Source organism: Rhododendron vialii, chromosome 7a, assembly GCF_030253575.1.
Source record: "Rhododendron vialii isolate Sample 1 chromosome 7a, ASM3025357v1".
In the NCBI taxonomy this organism is placed as follows: Eukaryota; Viridiplantae; Streptophyta; class Magnoliopsida; order Ericales; family Ericaceae; genus Rhododendron; species Rhododendron vialii.
Genome location: NC_080563.1, coordinates 1,205,017 through 1,231,680, shown reverse-complemented (window position 1 = coordinate 1,231,680; position 26,664 = coordinate 1,205,017). Strand labels below are relative to the sequence as shown.

Genomic DNA, 26,664 nt, shown 5'->3' with positions numbered 1-26,664 from the left:
TTGCTCCAAAGAAACAATAGAAATCCATTCACGCGTCAACAGACGAAACAAACAGAAAATGGCTGTAATCGTTCACAAAGATTAATCTATAAGAACAAAACTCACTACCGGATAAATCCTAAAAAAACATGGCTTCAACGGAAACATCCTGTCATCAAAGCTTGAAAATGTGTGTTTAAGGTCCCCACAATTAGTTACACAACTACATGTCAAACATTACTATTGCCGTATATGTACACAAAGCAGAAAAAGCGAAAGCCGGGTATTAACAAAACAGCTCCATGACTGAGTTTGTCACACTAGATGCTACATAGTACACATCCATAATTTGTACACACAAGTAATCTCCATCAATCAACCGTTGGTAGCAACCAAAGCTCACATACTTATTCTCCTTCTCTGCTGCTGATCAACCTAGAATTGGAATAATTAGAATTAAGAACGAAGTGATGAGATTAATATTGTCATACGACATTAGAAGAAAGGTGTGTTCTCCATACCTTTCACTTCTTAAACAGAGGCAATAGCATTCTCTGGTTTACAAACATGGAAATTATTGCCAAGGAAACTGGACTTAGCCTTCTCTGCATCAGCATCATAAGATGAAAACATCTTTTTCTGCAAACAATAAAGGAAGACAAAAGAGGAAGCTAAGCAGAGATGAGCGACACACTGAACTTTTCTCACATTAACAAGAATACTAAAGATCACGTTGAAGCAAAAGATCCAACGATTCACGGTGTTTGATGGGATACCATGAAGAAGACTCTGTGTTGTGGATAGAGATTAGGCATGTGTCTATGCATCACATCACATTGATCTAAAGTTCACCAAATAGTCATGTTTCTTGATGTAATTACATCCCTTGCCAAATGGAGCTTCATCTAACAGTACAGCATAAAGAAAGTGCTAACTCATTTGCATTTAGAATTTTTGAAGTACTTTGCTCGATTCATCGAGTGGAGCTCCATGTGCATTTACATTTTAAACTTTAAAAAAAAGCAGACACACTTGCTGCATGCATATTCAACTAGACCTCTCAGACACTAAGAGTGATTAGTGCTCTTGGAGCACCGCCACGCGGTGCTCCAAGGGCCTTCTCCACCACACATGAATGTGGGAGCCACACACTTGGTGGTGGAGGCCTCACCAATAAGTGGTGGAGAAAGCCCCTAGAGCACCACGTGAAGTGCTCGAGGAGTAATTAATAATTTTCCCAGACACGAATCTCCTAATCATGGGTTGAATGTCTGTTGTCCGACATGGATATGTGAGTAGTCCACTCATCGTGGCTAGCTAGCTTATTTCAGAAGTCCACTCAAACATCTTCTATGGTCACACTAAATAACATCACCTAGATACTTGAGAAAAACAGCACACAATTTTCTCCAAGTCCAGGTAACAAATGACTTGAACATGATAAGATCTAAATAAGCCTTCAAACTACACCATTGGGTGTCTTTAAGGTGAAATAATTGTACATAAACTCAAAATGTAACGGCCCTCTTAGATAACAATAAGTCTAAAAACGGGTAGAAAAAATGCAAAAGGGTGCCGAAACATTTTGAATAAGCTTTAAAGCTAAAAGAGCTCACTGCTTCTGTACTTTGCTTTCCAAAATAGAAATCTAATTTTCATTCAGCTCTGTGAGTCCGTGCATTATACCAAATCAAGTGCGCAAAACATTTGCATCTCAAACAAGGAGGCAATGAATCATGGCAAGTAGGCCACAAGCAACAATTAGAGGTTCCCCACAACTTCAACATTCTCAAACTAAAAACACAGAACCTTTGTATTTGAATAAAGTAACCTCCACGACTGTCAAAAGAAAGTACTCACATGATCCTCAAATTCAGGGCTTGTTAGATTGACAGAAAGGTTCTTCATTAACAGCAATGCCTGCACGACCAATTCAAAAATCTTAAAAATAATCTCGATATTTTGCAAGACATTTTCAGGCAGCTAATTCACTGGGAAGGCCACCGAGTTTTGGAGAAAGTATCAGATTTAAAATTAACAATTACTTCTTAAACAAGAGAGGACATCATAATCCACAGAATGAACCTTCCAAACCAAACATATACATTTGCTACAGAGAAGATATGCTAGTAAATATTTTACCTGAAACTAAAAAATAGAGTAGTGACATATAATTGAGCCGTAACCACGTCTTAGACTACCATATTCACAAATCATGACTCATTACACAAAGAAATAACAAATGAAGCATTAGATATAAAAAATAAATTACCGTCTCAACATTTATTGGATCCATGCTCTTCAATTTTTGCAAGTGACCACATGTATTGGGATCAAAAACACTTCCTAAGAAGCTGTATACCTTTGCAAAATCTGGCATAACTGCAGAAAACAAAGGACAGAATGTGGAAGGAGTGAGAGCAGTTGATGAGCAACAAAAACCCAATTGAATGTTTCTTAAAAGGCCAATTTTGGAAGAAGATCGGTGACTGCTGACAAGCTTTATCCCCATGCCTACAAGATATCCAGCATCTCTCTACTCTTTCACACCGAAGAATTACTTAACAAATGTGTATTTTTGAAACTTCCCAAGCTCAAAACTCTGGAACTCATGCATCTTGTCACTAGTTTCACTATTATGATTGTGTCATCTTGTAGTGGTAACCATGTCCATCACTCTATCTCCCAAAGTAGGTGTCTACAATTTTCAGCAGAACTAGTAGAAAAAGAAACGTTCCTGATTCATGATTCCTTGCAGCACATATATATATATATATATATATATATATATACATATATATATATATATATATATATATATATATATATATATCAAGCCCTCAAATTTAGAGAACTGAGCAAACAAAAACTAGTGAATCACTTCATAAATCTAAAGTAAGTTGACTCGTGCAAATGTGTGGTCAGCTAATTGTGATCTGAACATGTTACGCACTTTCAACTAGTATTTGAACAAAAAGCATGCAATCCAAACATTCCAGAAAAAAACATTTAAATATTAACCTCTCACAGGCTTGCTGACTTCTCCCTTTCCTTGATAGTTCGTTTCACGATTCATGCACATCTTCGGGGTGCTTTCATTACTACTGCTGCTCGTTACTCCCACTTCATCTATATACGAAAACAAACATATCAGATTAGCAGAAGGAATCTACACTCTTCTTAAAACAAAAACCCAAGTGAAGAAAGGGTAAGGAAAAAATGAAACCTTTTGTGATGTGTGACACATTGACAGATGGCCCAGAATTGCAAGTCCAATAAGCTGACGGGGCAAAACTTATTGAGTTTTCAGGATGCGACAATGAATCAGGCCTTAGAACGTATCTGGAATCAGGCACAGCACTCGATGACTGAAATAGTCCTGTAACTTGGGACGCCACTGGAGCTGCCAAGTACGAAGTTATGAGAAACAGTTCTCTTCGGGCTCTGAATAAGGATAAGAAATGTAATATTACAAACAAACATATACACGAGAGGCTAAGAATTCCAACCGTTCTTAGCGGCTTTTTGGGGATAAGGATGAGCTGCTTTCCTCTTGGGTCGAGGGGGAGGTACATGTTCACCTTTCCCACTCTTTTGGACCTTCAAAAAGTACTTCTGGGCATGACTACGTATCTGCAAAAGGTTTACCCTTATGTAAGTGGAATATAGATGAAGGCATGAAGCATATATTCATGAAGACACTCTACTTGCCACAGTGCCTAGAAATTATGAGTGGAATAACTAGACTTGAGAGCTAACAAGCAAATTCTGTTAAATTTCTTGGAGGATTCTAACCTAAAACCAATTGGCAAAGAGTGGAGAGGCCGCCCAAACTCATATACTAGTTTTGGAGGAGATAATTAGTTTTGGAGGAGATAATTAACCGATGTGAGACAAACTCCACCACTTCCCCACGCGTGTGACCCCCAACTCGCACGTGGAGAGGTCAACAAAGGATCCGAAACACACGGATCATAACGAAACAAAGTGCAACTATGGCACGAACAAAAGGGAAAAGCCTCCGAAAATCTAGCTCTGATACCATATTAAATTTCTTGAGGGTTCCAACCTAAAACCAATTGGCAAAGAGTGGAGAGGCCGCTCAGGCTCATATACTAGTTTTGGAGGAGATAATTAACCGATGTGGGACAAACTCCAACAAATTCCCCATCATTATAAGTCTGTTGCGGGAAGCCAATCAGAAAAAAAGTGAGAAGTGGGGAAAAAACATCTTAATATCCAAGTAGTTGTCCAAGAGATCATAAATCAAGAAAAAAAAAATCTGGAATAAAGATGATAATTACAACAACTTCAATCTTGCCAAATATGCAGTAATATGATTTCAAAGACAAGTGCTTTTTCCTTTTCTTTTCAACAAATTGCCACACCTATACCATTATCCACTTCACCCAAAAAAAAACCCTGAATATTAGCATTCCTTCAAAACCTTCCCATCGTGGTAATCAGTAGTTCAGTACCAGCACTGAAAGGTAACACTTTATCAGTAAAATCATTCATTGACATTTCATGTGTCTCAAGAAAGCCAGAATGCTTTGCCCCAACTGCATTTAACAAGATAACTACTACTTCAAGTAGATTGCCTTCATAACTTGAAGTGACAAACCAGACACAGGACACTGAAAAACATAAAGTAAGCGAGCTTTCGGTTTACACTCCTTGGTATGTTCCAAGAAACCATGTAAAATTATCTGCTAAAAGTTCAATGTTTGCATCAACATGTATTATCAAAGAAGAACAATCTATTTACCTGTATGACTGTTTTTGACCCCACAAATGCTTCGATCTTTTTCCAGTCACGATCAAAGCTGAAATTCCCAAAATAAATGAAAAACAGATTTTAACTCAAAGTGCACATCAACCACGTCAATATGGAAAACTTAACAAAAAAAATTAAACCCTAAATCGTGTTTTACAATGCAAACAACATTCATATTGAAACTTAGAAACTGGATCCACATGCTGGACATATCCATCAAGCATGTTCAATGCATCTTCAGGCCCGTTCACTTTCATGGCTCAATATGAAACCTGATGGAATTAAATTTAATTCCCATGGTCTCAACTAAAATGCACATTAAGGACATCCAAAAATTCTACTAAAGGAATTGACATTTCCAAGCACTTTAAGGCTCCAGTCAATTCTAACTTTCCGGAAAAAGACTTCCATAAAGTTTCTCCGAGTATTCCAAAACAACACCACCATTAGCACTAGGTATTTCCTCGTGGCACAACAAGTAGGACATCTAAACCAGAATTGAAACTTCAAACTAAACGGAATCACAAAATTACCTGCAAGCTTGCTCCTAGCTAGCTTGACAGACCAACAATTAAGGGTGTCTAAATTCCCTCCGATATTTTCTTCCCACAAAATAGTGAATTTTGAAACAAAAGACAATGAATCACTGCTCGTTAGCAAAATGAATCTCGAACTTGCTAGATTTCTAATATACCAAGCTCAAACTTTAAGTTATGAGACATTTCCATCATTAAGAGACAATAGTGGAATGTTCCCTCTAAGATTCTTCCTTGGTTTGGCTAGACTAGTCTCTTAGTCTATTGTAAAAGGAGGGTTTGCCTTCCTTGACTCTTGCTTGTTATGCTCTTTCAATGAATCTCTCATTCACCCACAAAAAATACTAGTGATAGACACAATAGTCCAATTTAATACAAGAAACATACAACTGATCGATTTACAATGAAACCGCTATGATAAAAAGACATATCCCATCAGTTAAAACATCAACAGTCGGTGGGGTTTCCAAGTAGAAGTAGCAGAGCTTAAATTACGTCGCAAAAAGAAAAGGCAAACTCGATTCTTAATCCATAACCCACATAATAAAAACCCTTTGCTATTCTGAAATCAAACAAAGCCACACATAACCCTGGGTTTTTTTTCCCTCTCCTTCTAATTACGCGCCATTTTCTAGGAACCGTAGACGTAATCATCTAGAGTCTAAGCTTAGGCTTTGTTCTCCCTAAATTATTGGTCTTTATTTACTTTCCGTAATTTGTTGTTTAGCTTTTCCTCGAAAAAATTTAGGAGCAATCATTCGTCTCCACAAAATTATTAAAACAAAAATGAACCAAAACTAAAATAAAAAACAGCTCTTCAAAAAAATTCCCGACTTTAGTGAACTCTTTTTTCCCTTTTGGTAGTAATATTTTTCAGACTCCTGTCGAATAAATCTAAGAAAGAATCCAGAAAGGAAGAACAAAAATTACCAAAACAACAATTTTCGAAGAACAGACCTTAATATATATACAGTGTATATATATATATATATATATATATATAGAGAGAGAGAGAGAGAGAGAGAGAGAGAGAGAGAGAGAGAGAGAGAGAAGTGTACAGCTGAAGGGCCTCGAGGAACTTGTCGTGCTCTTGGTCGGTCCAGCTCTCTCTGGACTTGGTGATGGTATAGGGCTTCCGTATCTTCTTACTCGGATCCTCCGACAACTCCCAGACCGCATCCGAATCCGAATTCGATGCCCCGCTCACAACACTAGCCGTATTGTTACTCGTCGAAGTGGGTAGAGAGTTGAGACCGGGCAAGCCCATTTTCATCGGATCCATGTAGAAATGTTGAGCTGGTGGGTTAGGGCTTAGAGACACCATAACCAGTTCGAAACAGAAAATAGAAATAAATCAGGAAAATCTCTCTCTAGGGTTTTGTGGTGATTTTGTTGCGGTCGATTCTGAGCTTAGCCTCAGTGAAGGAGAAGAACAAAAAGTCGGCAGTGGAGGTTAATATAGCGGGATTTCGCAAAGGGGCACGTGGAATAGAACTAGACGTACACGTGTCGTGAAGTGGGTGACTAGTCGGACACACACCCTTGCGCGTCGCTCTCTGATTGGCGGAGCGTAGATTCTGGAGTATTTTACATTTCCTTTGCCGAATTTCTTACAAATTTTTTATGGTTTTTTTTTTTTTAATCCGACAAAAGGTTATGTCACCATGCAAAATTTCTTTTATTTTGTGTTTTATTAGCTGATGAACAGACAGCTTGCGTGCAAATTATAATTTTGGATCCCGGAGTTAATAACTAGACAAACTTTCAATGGTTCTTCAATGTTCAAAAAATATATATATATATACTTATGCGGGATTTGAACTTACGGCCTCTTGAGATCAAAGTCAAATCCTTTGGGTTTTTTTTTTTTTTTTTCCAAAAGTTTAGAATTCCGATTGATAACGAAAATCCTTTGGATTGTATGACTTGTTTGTTTTTGTCGGATAGAATTAAGGAGATTAATTTGGGGGGATTATTTATCATAAGGCTATTTTTTTTCGGATTACGTTTGATTTGAACAACTACAGAAGGATAATCTGACCAAATGACTAAATCACTGTAGTTATTTATCTTTCTTACTGCACCGAATTAAAAATTTATCTGTAAAATGTCATCATATTCGTAAAATAAGTAGTACGACCAAGAATATACAAGCTATTTTCGTCACATGATTTGTATATACGTATATTGTTGTCATGAAACTGTACTATAAAATAAAGCGCAATTTACGTGATACAATCGTACTGTCATATAAGTTATCCTTGATCCTTGTTTTACCAATAGAATTAAGAGAATCGCTGCTAAGATATGAAAAAAAGGGGAGAACGGGATTAATTCTAAGTCATATGTTTCAAAGGTTTAATGGCAAGAATGACGAAATGATGAGAAGAATTAACATTACTATCTACATGCTAATCCTATCAGCTCCATTATCCCGGGATCGGAAATCTTACCTTGGAATCAATAATCCTAAGCATGAGGAATTACTTAGAAAAATAATAATAGCAAATAGCATGATCTTATGATAATTGGTCCAATTTCACGACCTAATCCTGATTAAGTAAACGGCTGGTAATACTAAACAATGAGATTTGATGATAAACACAAATCATTTATTTTTTTCACCTACTTCATTCCAAACAAAAATATTTAATACTTCTAGAGCTTCATGAACTCTCCATCAAAACCGCCATCACATATTTGCGTGGTGCTCGCACCAAATGTGTGATGCCGTGCCCATGTGGAGTGCCATGTCAAAAATGCCTATATTGAATAATGCTTCAGGAGCGATTAATAATTACCCTTGCATGCAGGCCAAACGGATTATATAAAAGTTAACCCTGGAACTTTTTTGAATGGCTGGTGTTGAAAGTTCTAGTGTGGTCGAAAGCACTGTACCTGTCGCTTGTCAGCTAGACACAACTTTCCACCCCTTTTGGCAACTACTACCAAAGAAAAAGTAGTACCTCCACTAGGACTTCAATAGATTTTTTAAAAGGAACGCCCAAACGCACCACTGACAATTAAAGCAGGTGGGTGGGAACTTGTAGACGCTTAAATTGCATCTCGACCGAATAAATCACATATCGTCAATTATTATTCGATTGAGATGCAATCTAAGGATCATTGACCCTATCAAATAAACAGAATCAGCTCCTCTCCAATCCTCCCATCCATTCGAATTTGAAGGAGTGGAGAGTACAATGTCAATCCCAAAACGTTTTTTTCTGGAACCACTGAATATTCAGAATTATTCATTTTGTCTAGTTCATTGCGAACATCAAGCATGTTCCAAATCAAGTTGGTTGATAATCATTTGATATGATTTCGAAACAAATTTATCTTGCAAAAAAAAAAAAAATTGCGACATTGGATCATAACTCAATTCAATCATTTTTTACAATATGAATGTATTCCAAAATCAAACATGATTTCTGATATTCTTGATTCTCTCGACAAAAAATGAGCGGTCCTGATTATTGAAGTTAGCTCAAGAGGGAATTTTTTTGGGCTCAAATTGTACTAATGTACTCCAAAAAAAACCTCTCTATATGTAACATTGTCAATTACGTTTGCCACCAACTACTATTGCCATCTGGAGAGAGAGAGAGAGAGAGAGAGAGAGAGAGAAGAAGAAGAAGAAGAAGAAGAAGAAGCTAGACATCCCAGAACCAGAAGTAGAGAGCACTCTGAAGTTCTGCACTAATTACAGTCTCAATATAGAGAAAGAGCTGCAGTCAAATGGTGGAGACCATCAAAAACCTTAAATATCCAAAATAAAAAATAAAAATCCAAACAAAAACATGACTTTTGACAGGACGTGGATTAGCACAACATCCCGGGGGGGGGGGGGGGGGGCGGGGGGGGGGGGGGGTTGTTGGTGAAGGGAAAAAAAAATAGAAAAGAAAAGGAAAATAAGGTGGATTAATCTCCACATGAATACACACAACCCTGACTCACTCAGTGTGAAAATCCAATGCTTTACAACTCTGCAAATATTACAAACCTCGAGCCAAAATAAAAAACAAGTATGTAACCTCAAATGTTTCGCAACCTAATCGAGCCAGCGAGTAACCCCATCCTCTTCCCCTACAGTAGCAAGAATCTCAACACGTACATCCAAAACAGCCTGCAGTTTGCATCACAAAGAAGCAACTTTAGAGACACACAGACAGAGAGAGAGAGAGAGAGAGAGAGAGAGAGAGAGAGTTGCAGTCAAACCAAAAAAAAAAAGAGACAGAGAGGAAGCGTGCGCCTTGAACTTTTGTTTCATTTGCGAATCCTTTTCACAGTTAAAACATGGATGTAATTAACATTAAAGTAACTGAATACGACAGCCAACAGCCTAATCGACATTGAATTTTTATGTCACTCAAAACACAAACTAGTATACAGTATTTAGAATTTTAGAGAACATCAGGTAGGAAGGAAGGTTAAAAAAAAATGTGACAGAAGCATTGGTCCATCTTCATAACTGGAGCCATTATTCCTGTCACTATCTCCGCATTGAGATGAATGATGATACACCGCCAAGCGGAATGGAAATATTCCCCTCAAATATCCACACACAATGGGTTTCCGCAATGACAGAGTAGGGTTCAACTCAATAGAAATAATAACCCTTGGCTTAACAAAACAAGAGCTCTGATGGACCAGAAACTTGTCCTACCATTCATGGTCCTAAATTTGAATTGATACAATAACCATTTAAAGGAAAATACAGCTCTATCATTGCCTCTGGATTGATGGGTTTGGAGGGGCACCGCAAAGAGTTAGTTATCACCTTGCTAGGGCTTGTAAGGGCAGAGAAGGCCCACATTTTAAGCACTTCTCTTCCCCCTCCAGAACTGGGATAAAATGAAAGTGAGTGATCAAAGCAACAAAAAGATGCAGTTTCACACTTTCACTCTCCCTCCACTGTTTTTCAATCAAACAAGTGAAGGTGTACCTTCCTTCCCTAAAAGCTATAACTTCCCGTCCCTTTCCTTTCCCTCACAAAACAGTGTATAATATTATAATGCACCTAAATATGTTTAGATGTGCACATTCAAAAAACACATCAAATTTATGTAACCCCTACTAGCATACTGATATAAATGTCAAGTGGCCACTTGCTACAGATCCCATGCAAAACAGTAAGGAATTAAATGGAGCAAGGGATGAACTTACCAAGGGATTTCTACAATTGACCAGTCTACATTCCTTCAATGAACCTTCTAGAGTCCAACTCTCCCAAACATCAAAGCTGTGACTTGCAAATACGAATTCCATTCTTCTATTTATCTGCAATAGTGAAATAGAATATAAATCTTTATATAACCGATGTCCAATAACATCACCACTCAATTTCAATAATTTGCAGGAAGAACTACCTCAGAGTGACAACATTACATCCTACTGTTACAAGAATGCCTAGAGTGAACTTAAGCAGCTTCAACTTTCACAATCCAACCACACACTAGAAGCTCATCAGAAAGAAACTTTCAACTAAGACTGTAACAACGTTTTCATGATCTTGGAAACCAAAATGCAACATGAAGCAGCTCCACTCTTAAAAAGATCTCATTAAGAATTCGAGCTTGGAGAATAACACATCCAAATTAAGAAACTATACCCCGTTCTTCAGTCTTCACATCCTCCTAGACTTAAGCAACTCCAAAAAGGAGATACTTTGGAACCAAATAACACCAAGGCGTGTTTCCATAATGTGCTGAAACAAGGGCCATGGGGTAGATTGGACATAGATAAGGAGATTTTCCATTATCTTGAGTAAGATTCAGCTTGTCTTGCGTTTCAAAATTTAAAGGGGCTCAAATTTGTCAGATGACAGACTTATCAAAAAAATAACAGGCTCTTACTGCCTTCTTAGATTGTATTTGTCTCTTATCTGATTCATAAACCCCTAGCTCAACCATCAAACAACAACGACGAAAACCACAAAAAAAGAAAAAAAAAACAACAGAAATTTGTCATAACAGATCAATATTTGGCCTGAAAGCAGTTGTGCAGACCGATAAGCCATCTTATTCATCAAACATCTGACAACAATCAGAACTCATTCCTACAACTCCCACAACTAAATACATCACCCAAAAATGACACAAACTATGTTGGAAAAGGTAACAGGTAACACCCAAAATGGAAAATTAAAAAAAAGGTAAATAACCCAATGCTTGCCCATTCCGTCTTTTATATTGAAAGTAAAAAGGATTGCACTTAAATAACCTTGTCAAATATCACATCAAGAGATTTGAATATATACAAATGAACAATACCTGCAATAACTTTCCACCAGCAGTAAAAGATCGCAAACCAATTGTGTCCTGCAAAAGTTCCATAGGAACAATCAATCACCTAAGCAGGAAGATCCTCACAAGTAAAACATGTCACTTGCCATATTTACAAAATGGAGATTGGTAAAATCACCCAACACACATATATTAAGTTCCTCCACACAAACCTTGCTTCTGAATACAACAAGGAACTGCACTGCTGGATCTCTTGTTGTTACATTTGACATGGTATCAAGAAACCAACCACCGCCTTGAACTCTTTGCCTGGAAACATGAAGGGCAAGTCGATCTTGCGCATGCAAAGCTATAACATAACCATCCTTCAGCAGTTCACCAGACTTTATGCTCAGGCTCATGCTTGTTTTTAAATTTTGTTCAGAAGACGATTCTTGTATGGATTCAATCGGTGTTTTCCTACTTCTCGAATCTTCAGGGGAAGCAAACCTTGAACTGGAACTCAAGACTTGATCTGTACCACTCATTGCAGTATCATCATCTCGCCGTGAAGTACTCTCTTTCTCTAATGCAGAAGTATCATCCGATTTCTGCAGGGATTTTTGGCGGGCGTGCCTCTTTTTAGCTTTCTTACCTGATCTGCTGCGCTTTCCTTCAGATCGAGAAGAAGTATTTTGAGACAAAGCTGACCCCTGATGCTGGACAGGAGACTCCTTCGATTCATTAGTGCTCTTTCTCTGGGAGCTTTCCGTAGTTACGTTGGTATCAGCTGTCAATTGCTTGCTAAACGAACCCTGAAGGGCACCTTCATTCTCGTGTTTATCACCTTGTTCATTTTCATAGCCTATCTCACTTTCCACATCCTCCTCATCAGATACAGCATTCTTTGGAACACCACCATCCAAGAAGAATGTCTGCAATATAGAAATAGCTTTCTCCCTTATCTCCATCCACACTTCTTCACTATAATCTGCACTGCGGGGAAGTATCAATACATTGGGCATCTCTCTTACCTGAATCAATAATGATAAAGACATTTGAACATAATAAACCAATAAACTATGGACCTGCTAAGTGCTAACAATGCATACGCAACGACAATGATACATATGGAAGACGGTTAATAGTTAATACTCAATACTCAAAATCAGGCTTTGATATTAAAGGCAAATATCGTCATCATCACTGCAAAGAAATCATTGTCGTAGAAATCATGACATGAAATCCTGCCTTGAAGACCATATTTACTCAACAAACAGATCATATTCTACATTCATACCCTAAAACTAATCATCATACCCATGCCTCCATCCATTGTGGCCCTTCAGCACCATCCAGAGCACAGCCTGCAAGGGTACCATCAATCAGAAGCTGTTTTACAGCACAGTCATCCAACAGCTGGCTGCTACCCGTGTTCACGAGAAATGCCCCTGCACAAACGAACACATCCTTGTGAACAAAAACAAAAGGAAAGATTTATGTATAAAATCTCTCAAGTGTAACAAAGTTTGAGGAAGTACCAGGCTTGATATTCTGCAAACATTCTGCATTAAGAATTTGAATCGTCTCATTCGTCAAAGCACAGTGTAGAGAAATAAGGTCACTAGCGGCAAGTAAATCATTGAGGGTATCCATTCTCCTGGCAGCAGGAGGGAATATTGTTGAGGATCTACTCAGCTTCTCGTTTTCCTGCGTAAATGTATCGAGGGCAAATAAGTTAGAACAGGACACAAATTATAACTTTAGAATGACTATCACTCACGCAAAGGAGGCAAGGCCAATATCCTAAGAGCATATATCAACTGGAAGTGGTATTACATATTCTGTTAAAGTCACCAAGATTAATCTCCTTTGTAGGAAATACAAAAATTTCTCATTGAGCCATGCAACAAACTCAACATTATTGCACAACATGTCAGTGTGTCATTGCTTTATTGGGTATTGAGAAATACCCCATTACCAATGAAACAATCCAATATCGGCATGTTGTGCACAATGTTACACAAATTGTTGTGTTTTTAAACTCCTCCCTCCTCATTCAAACTTATTACCCGTAATCTCCTAAGGTTTATTGTACTTTTTATCCATAAAACTTCACGCATTGACAAACACAAACAAAACACACTTTCACGAAGCTCAAAAACTACAAGACGATCCACAGAAGGTTAAGATTATTATCCACTTGACACATTGTTCAAAAAATCATCTAGAACTACAAAGACCATCACACATCATATTTTCAAATGACATCTCCAGTCCATTCATTCAGTCACGCACAATGTAGTTAACAGTTCAGCAGATCCTCTCAGCATCTGCAGCCCTTGAACCCTTTTTGTCACTTAAAACTCAAAATTTAGTAAAAACACCTCAATACCAACTCCATTCCTCGACTCAAACTTACATCAAAGTAAGTTTTACTCAAATCAAGGGAGACTCAAACCCTCACTTAAAATTTAAGAAGGCTACTTTGTGCCTCTCAAATTAACAATAATGCTGTTAATGAAGCTTTTCCTTAGGTTAGGGTTTGTCTATTGAAGTGCTTAACATCAAATGAAGCTTTTACTCAAATTTCAGTAAAAATATAATGAAAGGCTGGAGATGCTCTCAATTTCTTACCTCACGAACATCGAAGTAAAGCACACTAATCTTGAACGCCAAACTCCGAGTAGCCAAACACCTCGCCGAAGCAGATCTGCCAATTATCCCCAACACAAGCCCGCGGCACCGCCGCATCCCTCGGCACAACGGCTGCAACGAGCCGAGCCATCCGGAAGCCGACAGCGCGTGGCGAGAGAGCTGGTGAGTGCGACGAAGAAGCCCTAGAAAGAGCGCCATGACCGTATCCGCCACCTCCTCAGCACGCGATACGTCGACGTGGACGAGGCGGTGGAGGCCGAGGTCAACGGCGAGGGAGGAGTCGACGGATCGGTCGGCGGAGCCGAGGCAGAGGACTAGCTGCCACGGTCGGAGGCGGCGCTGGGCGGCGCGCGGGAGGAAGGAGAGGGAGTGGAGGATGACGGCGGCGGCCGACTCGATCTTGGACTCGGCGAGGCGGGACAGAGGCACGTGCTCGACGACGGCGGCGCCGGCTAGGCAGTCTTGCTCGAAGGCGGTGTCTTCGATGCAGTTTAGGGTTACGACCAAGGGGAGTGGCGGAGGTGCAACGGCGCTGTGGTGGGACATTGTTCTTTTTTTCCTGTAGAGATCTAGAAGTACTGTCTATCGAGGATTTGTCACAACATTATCAGCTTTCGTGATTCGTACAGCAAAACTTTGATTATAGAAGAAGCATTTTCCAGTGACCCAGTGAGTTAGAGGTTGGAGGGTCACGATTCAAACCCTAGTTCCTCCAACTCTCTGCCTCTCACTTCACTCTCTGTCTCTCTCTCTCTCTCTCTCTCTCTCTCAGCATCTCTGTGGAATGTCCTCGCAATTTGGTTAATTCCGGCCATGTCCCCGCCAATATTTTAAGATCGAGATCTTAATTTTTTGAACTGCAAGATCGAATCTTTTGGTCCCTTTAATTTGGTTCTTCTTCAATTTTTTTTTTAATATTTTGGGAAATCAATTTTCTTATTGAAGTTTTTAATAAGGAAATGGTGGAAATGAAGCCTAAAAGTGGATTACTTTAATGGCCGCCCAACCAATACAAACGCTTTTATTTGTAATTTGAATTTAATAGTAGAAAGGAAGTTGTTAAAAGAAATATAGTAGACAGGAAGAAATAATCCAACGATAACTTGGCTTTTTTGTCATCCGGATTTTATAAGCAAAAAGATACAGTTCCGTTAAAAAGCCTACTTTAAAAATGACAGAATGAGTTTCTTTGAGGCTTTTTTGAACGTCTTTCGTCATATTCGAATATTCGTCACTAGTCAATAGTCATCTTGCAACCATTGAAATCAATGTTGATTGAGTGACCAGATACGCGACAGATGCCATTAGATTCTCAGAAGACAAGTATGAAGGGGTTTGGACTAACAGCTGCTTCTCAACGTTCATTTCAACAAATTCAGATTTGTTTGAATGACTTTTCTAACCTGTAAAAGTCTTTCATCAAATTTAAATCACTTTTCACTTTTCAGATAAAAATTATCTGAATGAAATTGCACAAACTACCCTTTCAGATGAAACCCAAATTGGGAAGGCCATTTCCATCAAGGACGACAAAAGAAAACGAAAATGGATACATGGTCTTTCGCAATTGGGCTGCATGCAAGTGTATTTGATTTTTTTCATCTTGTGTTGGGCTGCATTTTGGTTGGGCTGCCTCTGCTTAGCACTGCTGCTCCCCTTTTCTGAAAAAAGGATAATAGAAACGGAAAAAATCAAACTAGTTTATAGCTTCCTTGTTCATAGACAAAGCGGATTCGGAATTCTCTATCATTCAAGGCATAATTTGTATCGATCCATGCGCTTCATGTTCCCTGGAGATTGTCTGTCTTTAACAACGAAGACAAATCCCAAATCTCATAATCGCAACTGAAGGAGAGCATGTTGGAGTACGATTTACTCCATTCAAAAAAGTTAATAAAAATCCTGAGGATACCCTGCTATTTACTACTCCTATGTTTAGTAATAAATCAAGGTTTATGATTTTTAGGATATTTTCAGATTTTGGGACTTTCTCTAAACCTGTAAAAGTCTTTGAACAAATTTTTTAAATCATTAAATTTTTTCTAAATGACTGAAATTGCACAAATTATCATTTTCAGATGAAAACCCAAATTGTGAAAGGCCATTTTCTTCTAGGCCGACCATAGAAAATGAAAATGAATACATGGTCTTTCACAATTGGGCTGCATGCATTTTGGAAGCTTGGCTCGTGCGTTGGGCTGCATGGGCTTAGCACTGCTTCTTTCCTTTTCCGAGACAAAACGAATTCGGAATTCTCTTTCATTCCAAGGCATAATCTGTATGAAGTATCCATGCGTTTCATATTCTCCGGAGATTGTATGTCTTTAACAATGAAGAAAAATCCAAAATCTCATAATCGTAAACGAAGGAGAGTATATTAATTGGAGTACGATTTACTCCATAAAAAAAAGAAGTTAATAAAAATCCTAAGGAGAGGATACCCTGCTATTTACTACTTAGTAATAAATCAAGGTTTAGGATTTGGATTTTTAGGATATTTTCAGATTTTGGGTTACAGACTACTTACAGTAGTGGTTTCCTATTATCAAAATTTGCAGGGTTATTGGACATGACCCATGCTGAAATTTTATCGTATAGGGTAGTTATTCTCCTCCCACACTACGTAATAAATTGTAAATTGTACTACATATACTTAATTATGAATGTGGGATTGTTAAAAATTAGAGTAAAGCGGGCTGGGTTAATTTATAATTCTGCAATCCTCATATAAAAAAAAATAAGAAGAAGAAGAAAATTTGCGGTGGGTGAGATAAAGCCTCAAATTATTATTATAAATTTTTTTTTTTTTGTGGTCATTCATTGAACCTAATATATTCTATCTTAGGAGACTTAGAAAGGGGATGAGTGCTTACGGGAATCGAACCCTGCCTATGTATATGAAAGTATAAGAGAGGCACCAACTGCACTCCATTCTACTTGCGTGAATTGAACATCGAGGGGGGCAAATTGGAAAAAAAAGAAGAAGAAGAAGAAAGAAAGAAAGTCAACTTGTAAAAACAAGTGATATTTTTGTACATAAATACCGCAAAAGTTATCGCATAGTTTGCAGTTGAAACTATTACTATTACTTCGAAAGGAATGGAGTGACACCTTATTTTTTTTTATAAAAAAAAGGGACACTAAAATAGAGAGAGTATATAAGATGTTAAAAAATTACGAGGTCATTTTATGCATATTTTCACAATTTATAGGGTTCCTTCCCCCTGGCTCTGGGCATATATATCATTTTGAGTGAGGAATTCTGTAGATATTTGTCTTACAATTTGGTGTTTGGGCAAGCTTGCATGCATCTCGACTAATCTTACAGCCTGTTTGGATGGGGGAGATGACCCCTGATTTGTGAGCTAGCCGGATTTGGAATCCGGCTTCTCCTCATCTCTAGTGTTTGGGTGTGAAAACTGAAAGGGGGATTTGAGGTCTTCCCCGATTTCATCTCCAGGTGTTCCCGGATTTGATAATGACAGGGGTACCCTATCGTTAGTGAAGCGGGCTGGCATTTTGACCATTTTGCCCTTACCTCTTCGAATCTATCCCGCATGTATACTCCTCTGTAGACCAGACCAGACCAGAGAGAGAGAGAGAGAGAGAGAGAGAGAGAGAGAGAGAGACTTACAGCTGAAAAACTCAACAGATGAGGGGTGATGATCGGCGGCGGACGAAGGCAAAAGATGGGGTCGTGCGTGGGTGAATCCAGTGGTTAGTGGATGGGGTTGTGCGAGGGTGAATGGGGCTGGGGAATGGATTTGGTATACTGTCGGTATACATACAATAAGTATACACACCAGAAAACCAGCCCATGCCCCAACCCTGGATAGCCAAAAACGACGTCGTTTTGGGCGTCCTAAAAAAACAAAAACAAAATACTGAAAAGTTTTGAATCACCTCCCACCTCACTGATCGTCTTCCAACAGACAGAGAGAGAGAGAGACAAACAGAGAGAGAGAGAGAGAGAGAGGTCGATGGACGAACTGATAGCGCGATCACCAGCGACCACCAGCCTCACCTCCACCTCCGGCGACCACCACCATCATCGGGTTCGCCTCCGGCGACCAACCCTTCGCGAAAAACGACGCTCCGCCGACGACCACTGACGACAAACCCACCGCCAAGGTCTCTCCCTCTCTCTTTCCTTGTCTATATACTGGAGTGTTGGTGCATTGGTTTTCGCAACGGGTCGGTCGCCGGTGGTGCTCATGGTCGACGGAGTGGAGGTGACGCCGGTGGTGGTGGTGAGGCTGATGGTCGACAATGGTGGAAGTGAGGTGATGGTCGGGCTCCTCCTCCTCTTCTATCTCTCTGTTCCGTTCTGTTTTCGCGCGAATGGGTTTCCTAGGAGGGCCGATTCAAAATTTCAGGACTTTGTTTTTTTTTTTTTTTAACTTTACGCTGACGTTAGCTATCCTAGGTTGGGGAAAGGGCTGGTTTCCAGGTCTCTAGACTTATTGGTATACATATACATACATATATAAAAATGACTTTTAAATTGCAATTATTGTAAATATATATGATAAGTATAATAAATACAATTTTGGGGTTTTGAAATCAGGGGCTATGATAATTATATGCAATTAATTGTATTTTAAACATTAAATTTATACACAAGGGCAATTAAGTCATTTGACACCTTATCCCATCATATCCAACTATCGAATCTCCCTTCTCAACAAATCATCCAAATACCTCATTACAAATCCACCCTTCTTAACATATCACCTCTCATTACATATCCACCTTCAAATCCACCCTCATTTTATAGGGGTGTTTGGGAGCTTACTTTTTGACTTTTAATTTTCAATTTTTTGGTTTTTTGGTCAGAATGTAGTTTAAATTTGGTAAAGTGTTTGGAAGCTTACTTTTTGACTTATCATTTTCAGCTTTTTGTCTTTTGACTTTTTAGATTATGGTCAAAATATATTTTGAATCCTGGTAAGTGTTTGGATAAATATGCTCAGAATGCATTTTGCAAGAGAAATAGTGTTTGAGAGAAGCCAAAAATGCAAAAAGCTCCTCCGGACGACTTTCTTATTTCTCCTCTCCTTAAGCAAAATGAACAAATGTGTTTTCCCAAAACCCATTTTCGGAATGGGGTGGCAAACAACCAAAATAGGAAAAAGGCAATAATGAGAATCAAGTGCCAGAACTCATTTTCTGAAACCCATTTTGAAAATTAATAACCAAACAGCCAAAATGTCAAAAAGGGAAAATGAGAAGTTGAAAAAGAAAGTGCCAAACATCCCCTATATTCTCCCAAAACAAATCTTCCATCCAAACGGACCGTTAAGGTCCTGAAGTTAATGACCTGACAAATCTCTATAAGTCTGAAGGTTCGGAACATTGACTTTTATGAGATTCAACCTTGCAACCTCTTGGATGACAAGCTATTTAGTTGTCTTGTGTTGGCCACCTAAGCTCGTGTTTGATGTGCTAAGTGTTTGATTGCTATGTCATGCAACTCAGCCAAACCCCCGTTTAATAAGGCTCTTGTGGGTTGGGATTGAGATTAGATTACTAAGGTGAAGGTATTAGCAATATTGTGTTTGGTTCACAAAATTGGTTCGGATTGGTAGTTCGATCGGACTACTAAGAACCCAAATTGAGGGTATTAGCAATACCACTTAGGATTTGGTATTCACAATCCAATCCCAACCTTCCTATTGCAAAAGTAATAAACTATCCTTGTTAAACCAAGTATGGAAATTGTTTATGGGAAATGGAGCCCAGCTACAAAAAGTTTTGAATGTCAAGGACAAAATTGTCAATTCATTTTTTGAAACCCATCCTAACAATTGCAAACAAACATGAGGTTGGTACTACTAATTCAATCCCATCTTTTAATCCGATGCAAAATAAACATACAATTTACCTATCTCATCTCATTAACAATCCCACCTCATTACCAATTTTATCACCTTACCAATCCCATCGTGACTAATCGGGTTATCAGACGGGGCTGCGATTTGGAATCCTTGGGATGTTGAATGAATCAACTTTTAAACAGAAAACAACTAAAGAAAGATAGAAAGGTTAGTTTCTTTAGTTGGACTTGGACTCCCATAAGAACCATTATAGCAATTTAAAAACTCAAAATTATTAATTAAAGATTACATGGGCATCTGGGGCAGGATTATTCTAACATCTCCTTAAAAATGTAGGATAATAATTAAAAAGTGTATTGATATTTGAGAAATATATATTGATATTTGTGAAAGCGTATTAATATCTGTGAGAAATGTATTGATATCCGAGCTTATTTGAAATTATGTGTATATTATTCTCCGCCTAGTGGGTAGAGATTAGGAAAACCGTTGTGGGTATATTTCGAGAAAATTATGCCTTGTTGTACGGTTCCATTTTTGGGTTTTGTTTGTGGGGTAATGAGTGGAGAGATAAATTAGGATAATAATTAGAGATATGGGTAATGAGTGGAGAATGATTGAAAGTATGGGTAATTAGTATTTTTTGAGTTGGAATTTTTTTTTTCATAAAGGGAAACGAACAAGGCATTAATTTTCATAAAGACATCAAATATATTGATGTTTAGTGATTTTTTTGTTTAATCTTTCGTCAAACTATTTAGAATTAATTATTCGTTTCGACGGGGAAAGAAAAAAAAAACAGACCGAATGGGAGAAAAGTTATAATCCGGAATTTTTTTAGGACAACGAAAAATAATGCTTGTCTTCAGTTTATTTTTTAGCTTTTAATCCCAAACGTTTATTTTTTTAATATATAATCTAACACGATTTTGGTAAAATTTCATAAAAAGCGATAAAACTTTAGAAACACAGGGAAAGGAAAGATAACGGCCTTTCGGTTTGAAAAGAAAAAAAGAAGAAAAAAAGAAGAAGAGAAAAAGATAATTGGCCTTTGATGAGAGCTGCGGCCGCCATGCACAGTAGCAACAGGTCAACACCAAATCTCTCAGTATTCTAAATTGACGGCTGAGATGATTTTGTTTGGCAGCCCCGATCCTCTGTTAAAACTCGGCGAAGTTTTTGAAGGGAGGCAGTGACGGCTTTATTTTATTTTTGGGTAGTTATTCCACGCGCCTCTGCGTTGCGTGATGGACAGGAACCTCGTCCTTCCACATGTTCATGATTCCACCAAACTTAAGAAAAGGATTGGGCAAACATTTGAAAAGAGTAATAATTTACTTGTGAGAAAAACTTTTGCTTCAACTTTTTTTTTTTTTTTTTAAATTTGAAAAATAGCAGTATTGTTCTTCTACTATTTTTTAACAGTGCTACACCTGCAATTATTCCACGCTCATTGATTTCATACAATTCACGTAGTACTCACATATGTCGTACGGTTTCAGATACAATCTCGTTTATTTTAAACTTGCAGGCTTTTGACTAATACATCCGAACAAAGAAAAAGATTTGCATACAGAGTTGACATATAAGAGCACTTATTTAGAGCATCAACATCAACTTAGCTAAACTAGTCGGCAACATTAAAAAACGAAGCACAAGGAAAATTATAAAGAAAAATAAAGAAGGTGAAAAGATACTGAAAATTTTGAATCTACGATTTTTTCTCGAAAATCAAACAAGGGTTAAATCATTTACAATTTTTGAATATGTTAGTGATACAACATACTTAGAAATAGTGACATTAAAAATAGAGTGAAAATTAAACTTGGACTTGGAGTTTTTGCAGTGCGTCAACACAAATACAGACTTATAGGGCATTTTAAAAGCAACCTTCGGCAAATGATCATCACGATCTATAATGAGTTGGTTAAAAACGAGTTTTGCAAAAAAGTCAAATTGATTAGATAAAGACAGCCACGTAGTCGGACAATATGCGTTTTGGAAAAATGAAAGGTCAGAGTGATTAAAAGAATGCACTGTAAGACAAATTTCACACAATCATGATTTTATAAATGTCCAATTAACTTCTTCTTTTTTGTCAACTTGCAATGGGTACACCATTTGGTGTAGTACACCGTCTTCTATGGGACTCACTTAGGGATTTCATACAAATGATTGGAACTGTTAATTTTTTTTAAGCATTATTGTTAAAAACAGCTCCATTGGATATCAATAAAAGCTTGATCGATTTTATGCCCAATTTCCTGTCAACAAATCGGACATATAATCAATCAAGCATTTACCGATATCCAATAGAGCTGATTTTTTACAAGGATGCTTTAAAAAATGTTTTGAAAAATTTGAACGATTCCGAATATTTGTGTGAAATCTCTAAATGGGTTCCATAAAAAACAGTGTCTTTGTTTAGTTTTCATCTTTGGATATTTTAGTTTTGGTAGTAGGTGGAGAGAGAAATAATGTAATGATTAGAGAAATGTAATGGATAGAGAGAGATAGAGAGATAAATGAAAATAATAATTGAAGAAATAAAATAATGATTGAAGAGAAAACTATGGTAATAATTAGAAAAAAAAAACAAAAAAAAGTTAAACTCGAAAACGAACAAAGCCTAATCTCTTCAAAAAAAATTTGTATCACTTTTTAATTAATTAATTAGTATTAGTACGTGGTAGCTTGGATTTGTACTTTGAAACTACAATGACAACCACAAAAAATGCAGAGATTCCCTGCCTTGTCAGCAGCAACTTGGTACTAGTACTTGTCATTCTGTGTGCTCAAACAGGTGGTGGATCGTCCCATTCACGGGATAGTCAATACGCGTGGTGCTTGCTAATTCCTTTCTTTCTTTTTCAATTTTCACTGCTTCCGTCTTACTAAACTGCTGGCCTAAAAACCCCGCCACCGGTCACCATTTCTACCTGAAACGTGCACCCATTCTCTCTCTCCACATCCTCCCCCCACCCCCCCTCTCTCTCTCTCTACCTTTTCCCCCCATTTCTCTCTCCTACTCTGCATTTCTTGTTTCGATTCGGATTTCCTTGCTTCTGTTTCCGCCCACTCTCTCCATCATTTTCTACATTCAAAATTAAGTATTCGATATTACGTTCTCTCTTCTCTCTCTCTCTCTCTCTCTCTCTCTCTTTACCCAACATTCCCATCTCTCTCTCTCTCTCTCTCTCTCTCTCTCTCTCTCTCTCATCTGCGCTCAGCAGTCCACATTCATCTGCCCCATTTACATTTTTAAGCTCTCAATTACCCACCCAAATGAAGGTTCGATACTTTGATTCTCATTCGTTTATTCCTCTGTTTCAATTTATTTTCCCCAATCATTGTTCTGATTCGATTTCAAGACACGATTCTTTGTGGGTTCTCTTTAAATTTTAGTGGTCTTTTTTGTGGAGCTTTTAGAATCTGCTTTTTGTTACCAATAGTTTATGTATCAGTGATTTCATTTCTACTGCTTTTTTTTTTCTATTTTTCTACACCAGATCTTGAACTGCGTTTTTTTTACAATTTATGTTGTATAACTTGATTTGATCCAACCAAGAATTATGTGGATCTAGTTGATTTCAAAAAGATGTGATGATTTTCGTACTTAGAAAAATTAAAAGAAAAAAGATTTTGTTTCCTTCTAGATTAAGTAAAATTGGTTGAAATTTGGATCACTGTTCTTGAATTGTTATCGCAGAAGCTTATAATGAAATTGGATTTACACGATGACAAAGACAAGAGGAAGGCACTCAAGATAGTCTCTGCCTTTCCAGGTAACTATATATAAAGTATCTATTTTTACCAATTTCATCGGTCTATTATGATGCCAAGCACAAACATTAGCATGTGAAAGTAAGGGATAAACTAAAACCTGTGATAATTTAAAAAAAAAAGAAAAGAAAAGAAAAGAAAATGATCCTTGGAACTAACTACTAGATTTGTTTGTTCTCGTGGCTTCTTGGGCTATAAAGCTAAAATTGACAAGGGGAAAAGATAAGCTATAAGTGGGAGTTGAGTTTTGTTCACCTCCACTTGAGTGAGAGAGTGAACATTGCTATCATTTCTATTGGTTGAAATGGCGTGGATCCCACCATAAAGTGATGTCATGCTTATTAAAAAGTGTATTGTAGGGATGAGACCAACACCATTTCAATCAATAAGAGGGAGGTAATGTTCAAACTCTTTTAAGGAGAGTGAACAAAATTGCACTTGAAATTTTATATTAGCATTAGGAAATTACTTGGTTGAAGTCATTCTAAAATAGATAAGTGATTCGTCAAATGTGGAAATGCTTCTTTCTTCGATTGGAAAACGAACTTAATTTTGTCAGATGTGTGGTGACATAGGAAAACATGGATAGAAAGCAACGAAATCCCAAATGTACATACTGCTAAAAGAGGCAGGGATGGGATTAAAGTATTCGCATGACGTCTAAAGTGAGGGAATGATGGGTTAAGGGGTCTTTACTTGAAATAGGAAAGGGGTATGAGATTGGATCAAATTCAAATCTATAAGCTAGCTGGACCTTATTGTGATTTCACAGGAATTGATTCTATCTCCATGGACATGAAGGATATGAAATTGACAGTGATTGGACTGGTGGATCCTGTGAGTGTAGTGAGCAAATTGCGAAAATTTTGGAAAACTGACATAGTCCTTTGTGGGCCGGCGAAAGAGCCTGAGAAGAAAGAGGAGCCAAAGAAGGAAGAACCCAAGAAAGAGGAGCCGGCTAAGAAAGAGGAACCTAAGAAGGAGGAGCCTAAGAAAGAAGGAGAAGAACCCAAAAAGGACGAGCCGGTGAAGAAGGAACCAGAACCGGTGGTGGGAATTATGCCGTATAGGCCATATTACCCTCCAATGAACACGTATTACTATGCTCATCACAGCGTGGAAGAGAATCCAAATGGTTGTGTGATCTCTTAATTTGGTAAGCTAAAATTTGACTATCATGTGCTTTTTGTAGTTGGTTTTGGATTTGTATCCAATTGATGCGAATCCAGTGGGAATTTCTATGAATAGAGAAGGTCCTGTGTATATAGTTGGTTATGTTCTATAGGTATGTTCAAAGTAAATGGATCATGCGCAGTGGAGAGATCTTAAATAAATTTTGGTAATAATTATGGATGCTTAAGTTGAGTTTATGTTATTGTCTCTCTTGAATATTGGCTGCAGTTTGTTGCAAATATATTTTCCTTGGATTGAGGTGGCTGAACTGCCTAATGTTTTGCTGTCAACTTGCTTCTGCTATTCTAGGCTTTCTAGCGATCTCCAACACGGCAACAAGTAAGAATGCTAACTGCCTGGCAAAGAAAAGAATTTCTTGGTTTCTTTTGTACGCAATACAACTGCATTTGATTGTTACGACAGTGCCTATACAGGAACATTTCCACTTCCTTATCAGTATTCGCGATGTTTGCTTTCATATGCATGCTTATACAATTAGTATTTTACTTGAGCTTCTTGGGATTAGGTGGAAAATGTTTGGCAACTAGTATCTCTGTTGCTTTCTCTTGTTGTGTTGTCGTTGTTGTTTCTTTTCTCAGACAGTGTGTTTGTTTGGGGATGGATTGAGTGCAAATGACTCTAGGTTTTGGTTCATGTTAAAACATTCTGGTAGATCTTCATGCTACCTTTAAAAGATTGTCATGTTTACAGCCTTCTTCATCCTCTCTTTCAACAACGCAATGCGCTCTTTTCACTCTTCTGCCTCCTTTACGATGATATACAGTACTATTAATTAATCTATCAGGTTAAGATCAGAGTCGCAAGCAAGATTCTTATGACGCAAGATTCTTATGAGTTAGGACTAATGGACGGCAAATTACTACGCTGGATTACCGTGTTTTGAATTCTTTAGACTGCGAAGCAAGCTACCAAATCCGTTGTATTTTAGGTTAAATTGAAGGATAATATCTCAAATTTAGGTTTGTGACTAGGTTGCATACTTGCATGAAAATTCCCGATAGGTAGTAGGTGCATGAACCAGAGTTTTGAAACATGTAACATTTTTATAGCTTAACCATCCTCAAACAGTACTTCCGGCGTCTATGCTTTTCGATGATAAGATTTTCGTGCACAATACCAAGCCAATTGTAAATCCTTTTGACAAGGTTTGTTGATCTCGAGTTTCTTTTCAATGATAATAATAATTGAGCCGTGATAAGTATTGTCTCGTGAAAGTTCGAATTCTGCGACGGTGAAGCGTACTACTCCAGGTGCAGGACGGGATTGCACGATCCCGATAGGAGCAAAAGACCTTCATACCCTCGCTTACCCAAAATAGGGCAACTTCCGTGCATACAGGACAAGGTGGCTCAGTGGTCGGTTGAACTGACGTTAGAAAAGATAGGGATTTTAGCCAGGGAATTGATCACTCAAATAATGGTCCTTGGTGGGTCAGGTTTCATCAACTAGGAGGAGAAAGAAACTCAAGAGCATCCACCTAACATTCTTCTTCCAAATTCAGTTCGAACTTGTGAAACTGTAGCACCCATGTAGATTGGAGAGAGCGTTGGACCTCAAATAATGCCAAAAAGTTTAGGGACCACGGTTTTTTTTGGGGTTATTTGGGTACCCGAACTAGCTTGCTTCTAGGGTTGGCCATGGGGCGGGTAGGGGGTGGATACCACTATCCCCAT

At 38.0% G+C, this 26,664-nt stretch overlaps 3 protein-coding genes across 3 annotated transcripts; 1 reads left to right on the top strand and 2 right to left on the bottom strand.

Annotated features, from left to right (window-relative positions):
- Window positions 1-6,723, bottom strand: LOC131333312 (protein REVEILLE 6-like). The gene is made up of 9 exons (XM_058367771.1): window positions 6,351-6,723; window positions 4,748-4,805; window positions 3,489-3,612; window positions 3,206-3,382; window positions 3,001-3,108; window positions 2,252-2,361; window positions 1,840-1,899; window positions 501-618; window positions 1-414 (listed from the first exon to the last, which is right to left on the bottom strand). The coding sequence occupies exons 1-8, from the start codon at window positions 6,614-6,616 to the stop codon at window positions 511-513; spliced, it is 1,011 nt and encodes a 336-aa protein (XP_058223754.1). The 5' UTR covers window positions 6,617-6,723; the 3' UTR covers window positions 1-414; window positions 501-510.
- Window positions 6,724-9,191: 2,468 nt separating this feature from the next.
- LOC131333350 (C-terminal binding protein AN) lies at window positions 9,192-15,040 on the bottom strand. The gene is made up of 7 exons (XM_058367826.1): window positions 14,157-15,040; window positions 13,061-13,229; window positions 12,840-12,970; window positions 11,753-12,553; window positions 11,568-11,615; window positions 10,462-10,575; window positions 9,192-9,421 (listed from the first exon to the last, which is right to left on the bottom strand). Exons 1-7 carry the CDS (start codon window positions 14,721-14,723, stop codon window positions 9,347-9,349), a joined length of 1,905 nt encoding a protein of 634 aa, XP_058223809.1. The 5' UTR covers window positions 14,724-15,040; the 3' UTR covers window positions 9,192-9,346.
- A 7,844-nt stretch (window positions 15,041-22,884) lies between these two features.
- Window positions 22,885-25,167, top strand: LOC131333432 (heavy metal-associated isoprenylated plant protein 39-like). The gene is made up of 3 exons (XM_058367951.1): window positions 22,885-23,305; window positions 23,724-23,799; window positions 24,570-25,167. Exons 1-3 carry the CDS (start codon window positions 23,300-23,302, stop codon window positions 24,947-24,949), a joined length of 462 nt encoding a protein of 153 aa, XP_058223934.1. The 5' UTR covers window positions 22,885-23,299; the 3' UTR covers window positions 24,950-25,167.
- Window positions 25,168-26,664: the final 1,497 nt, after the last annotated feature.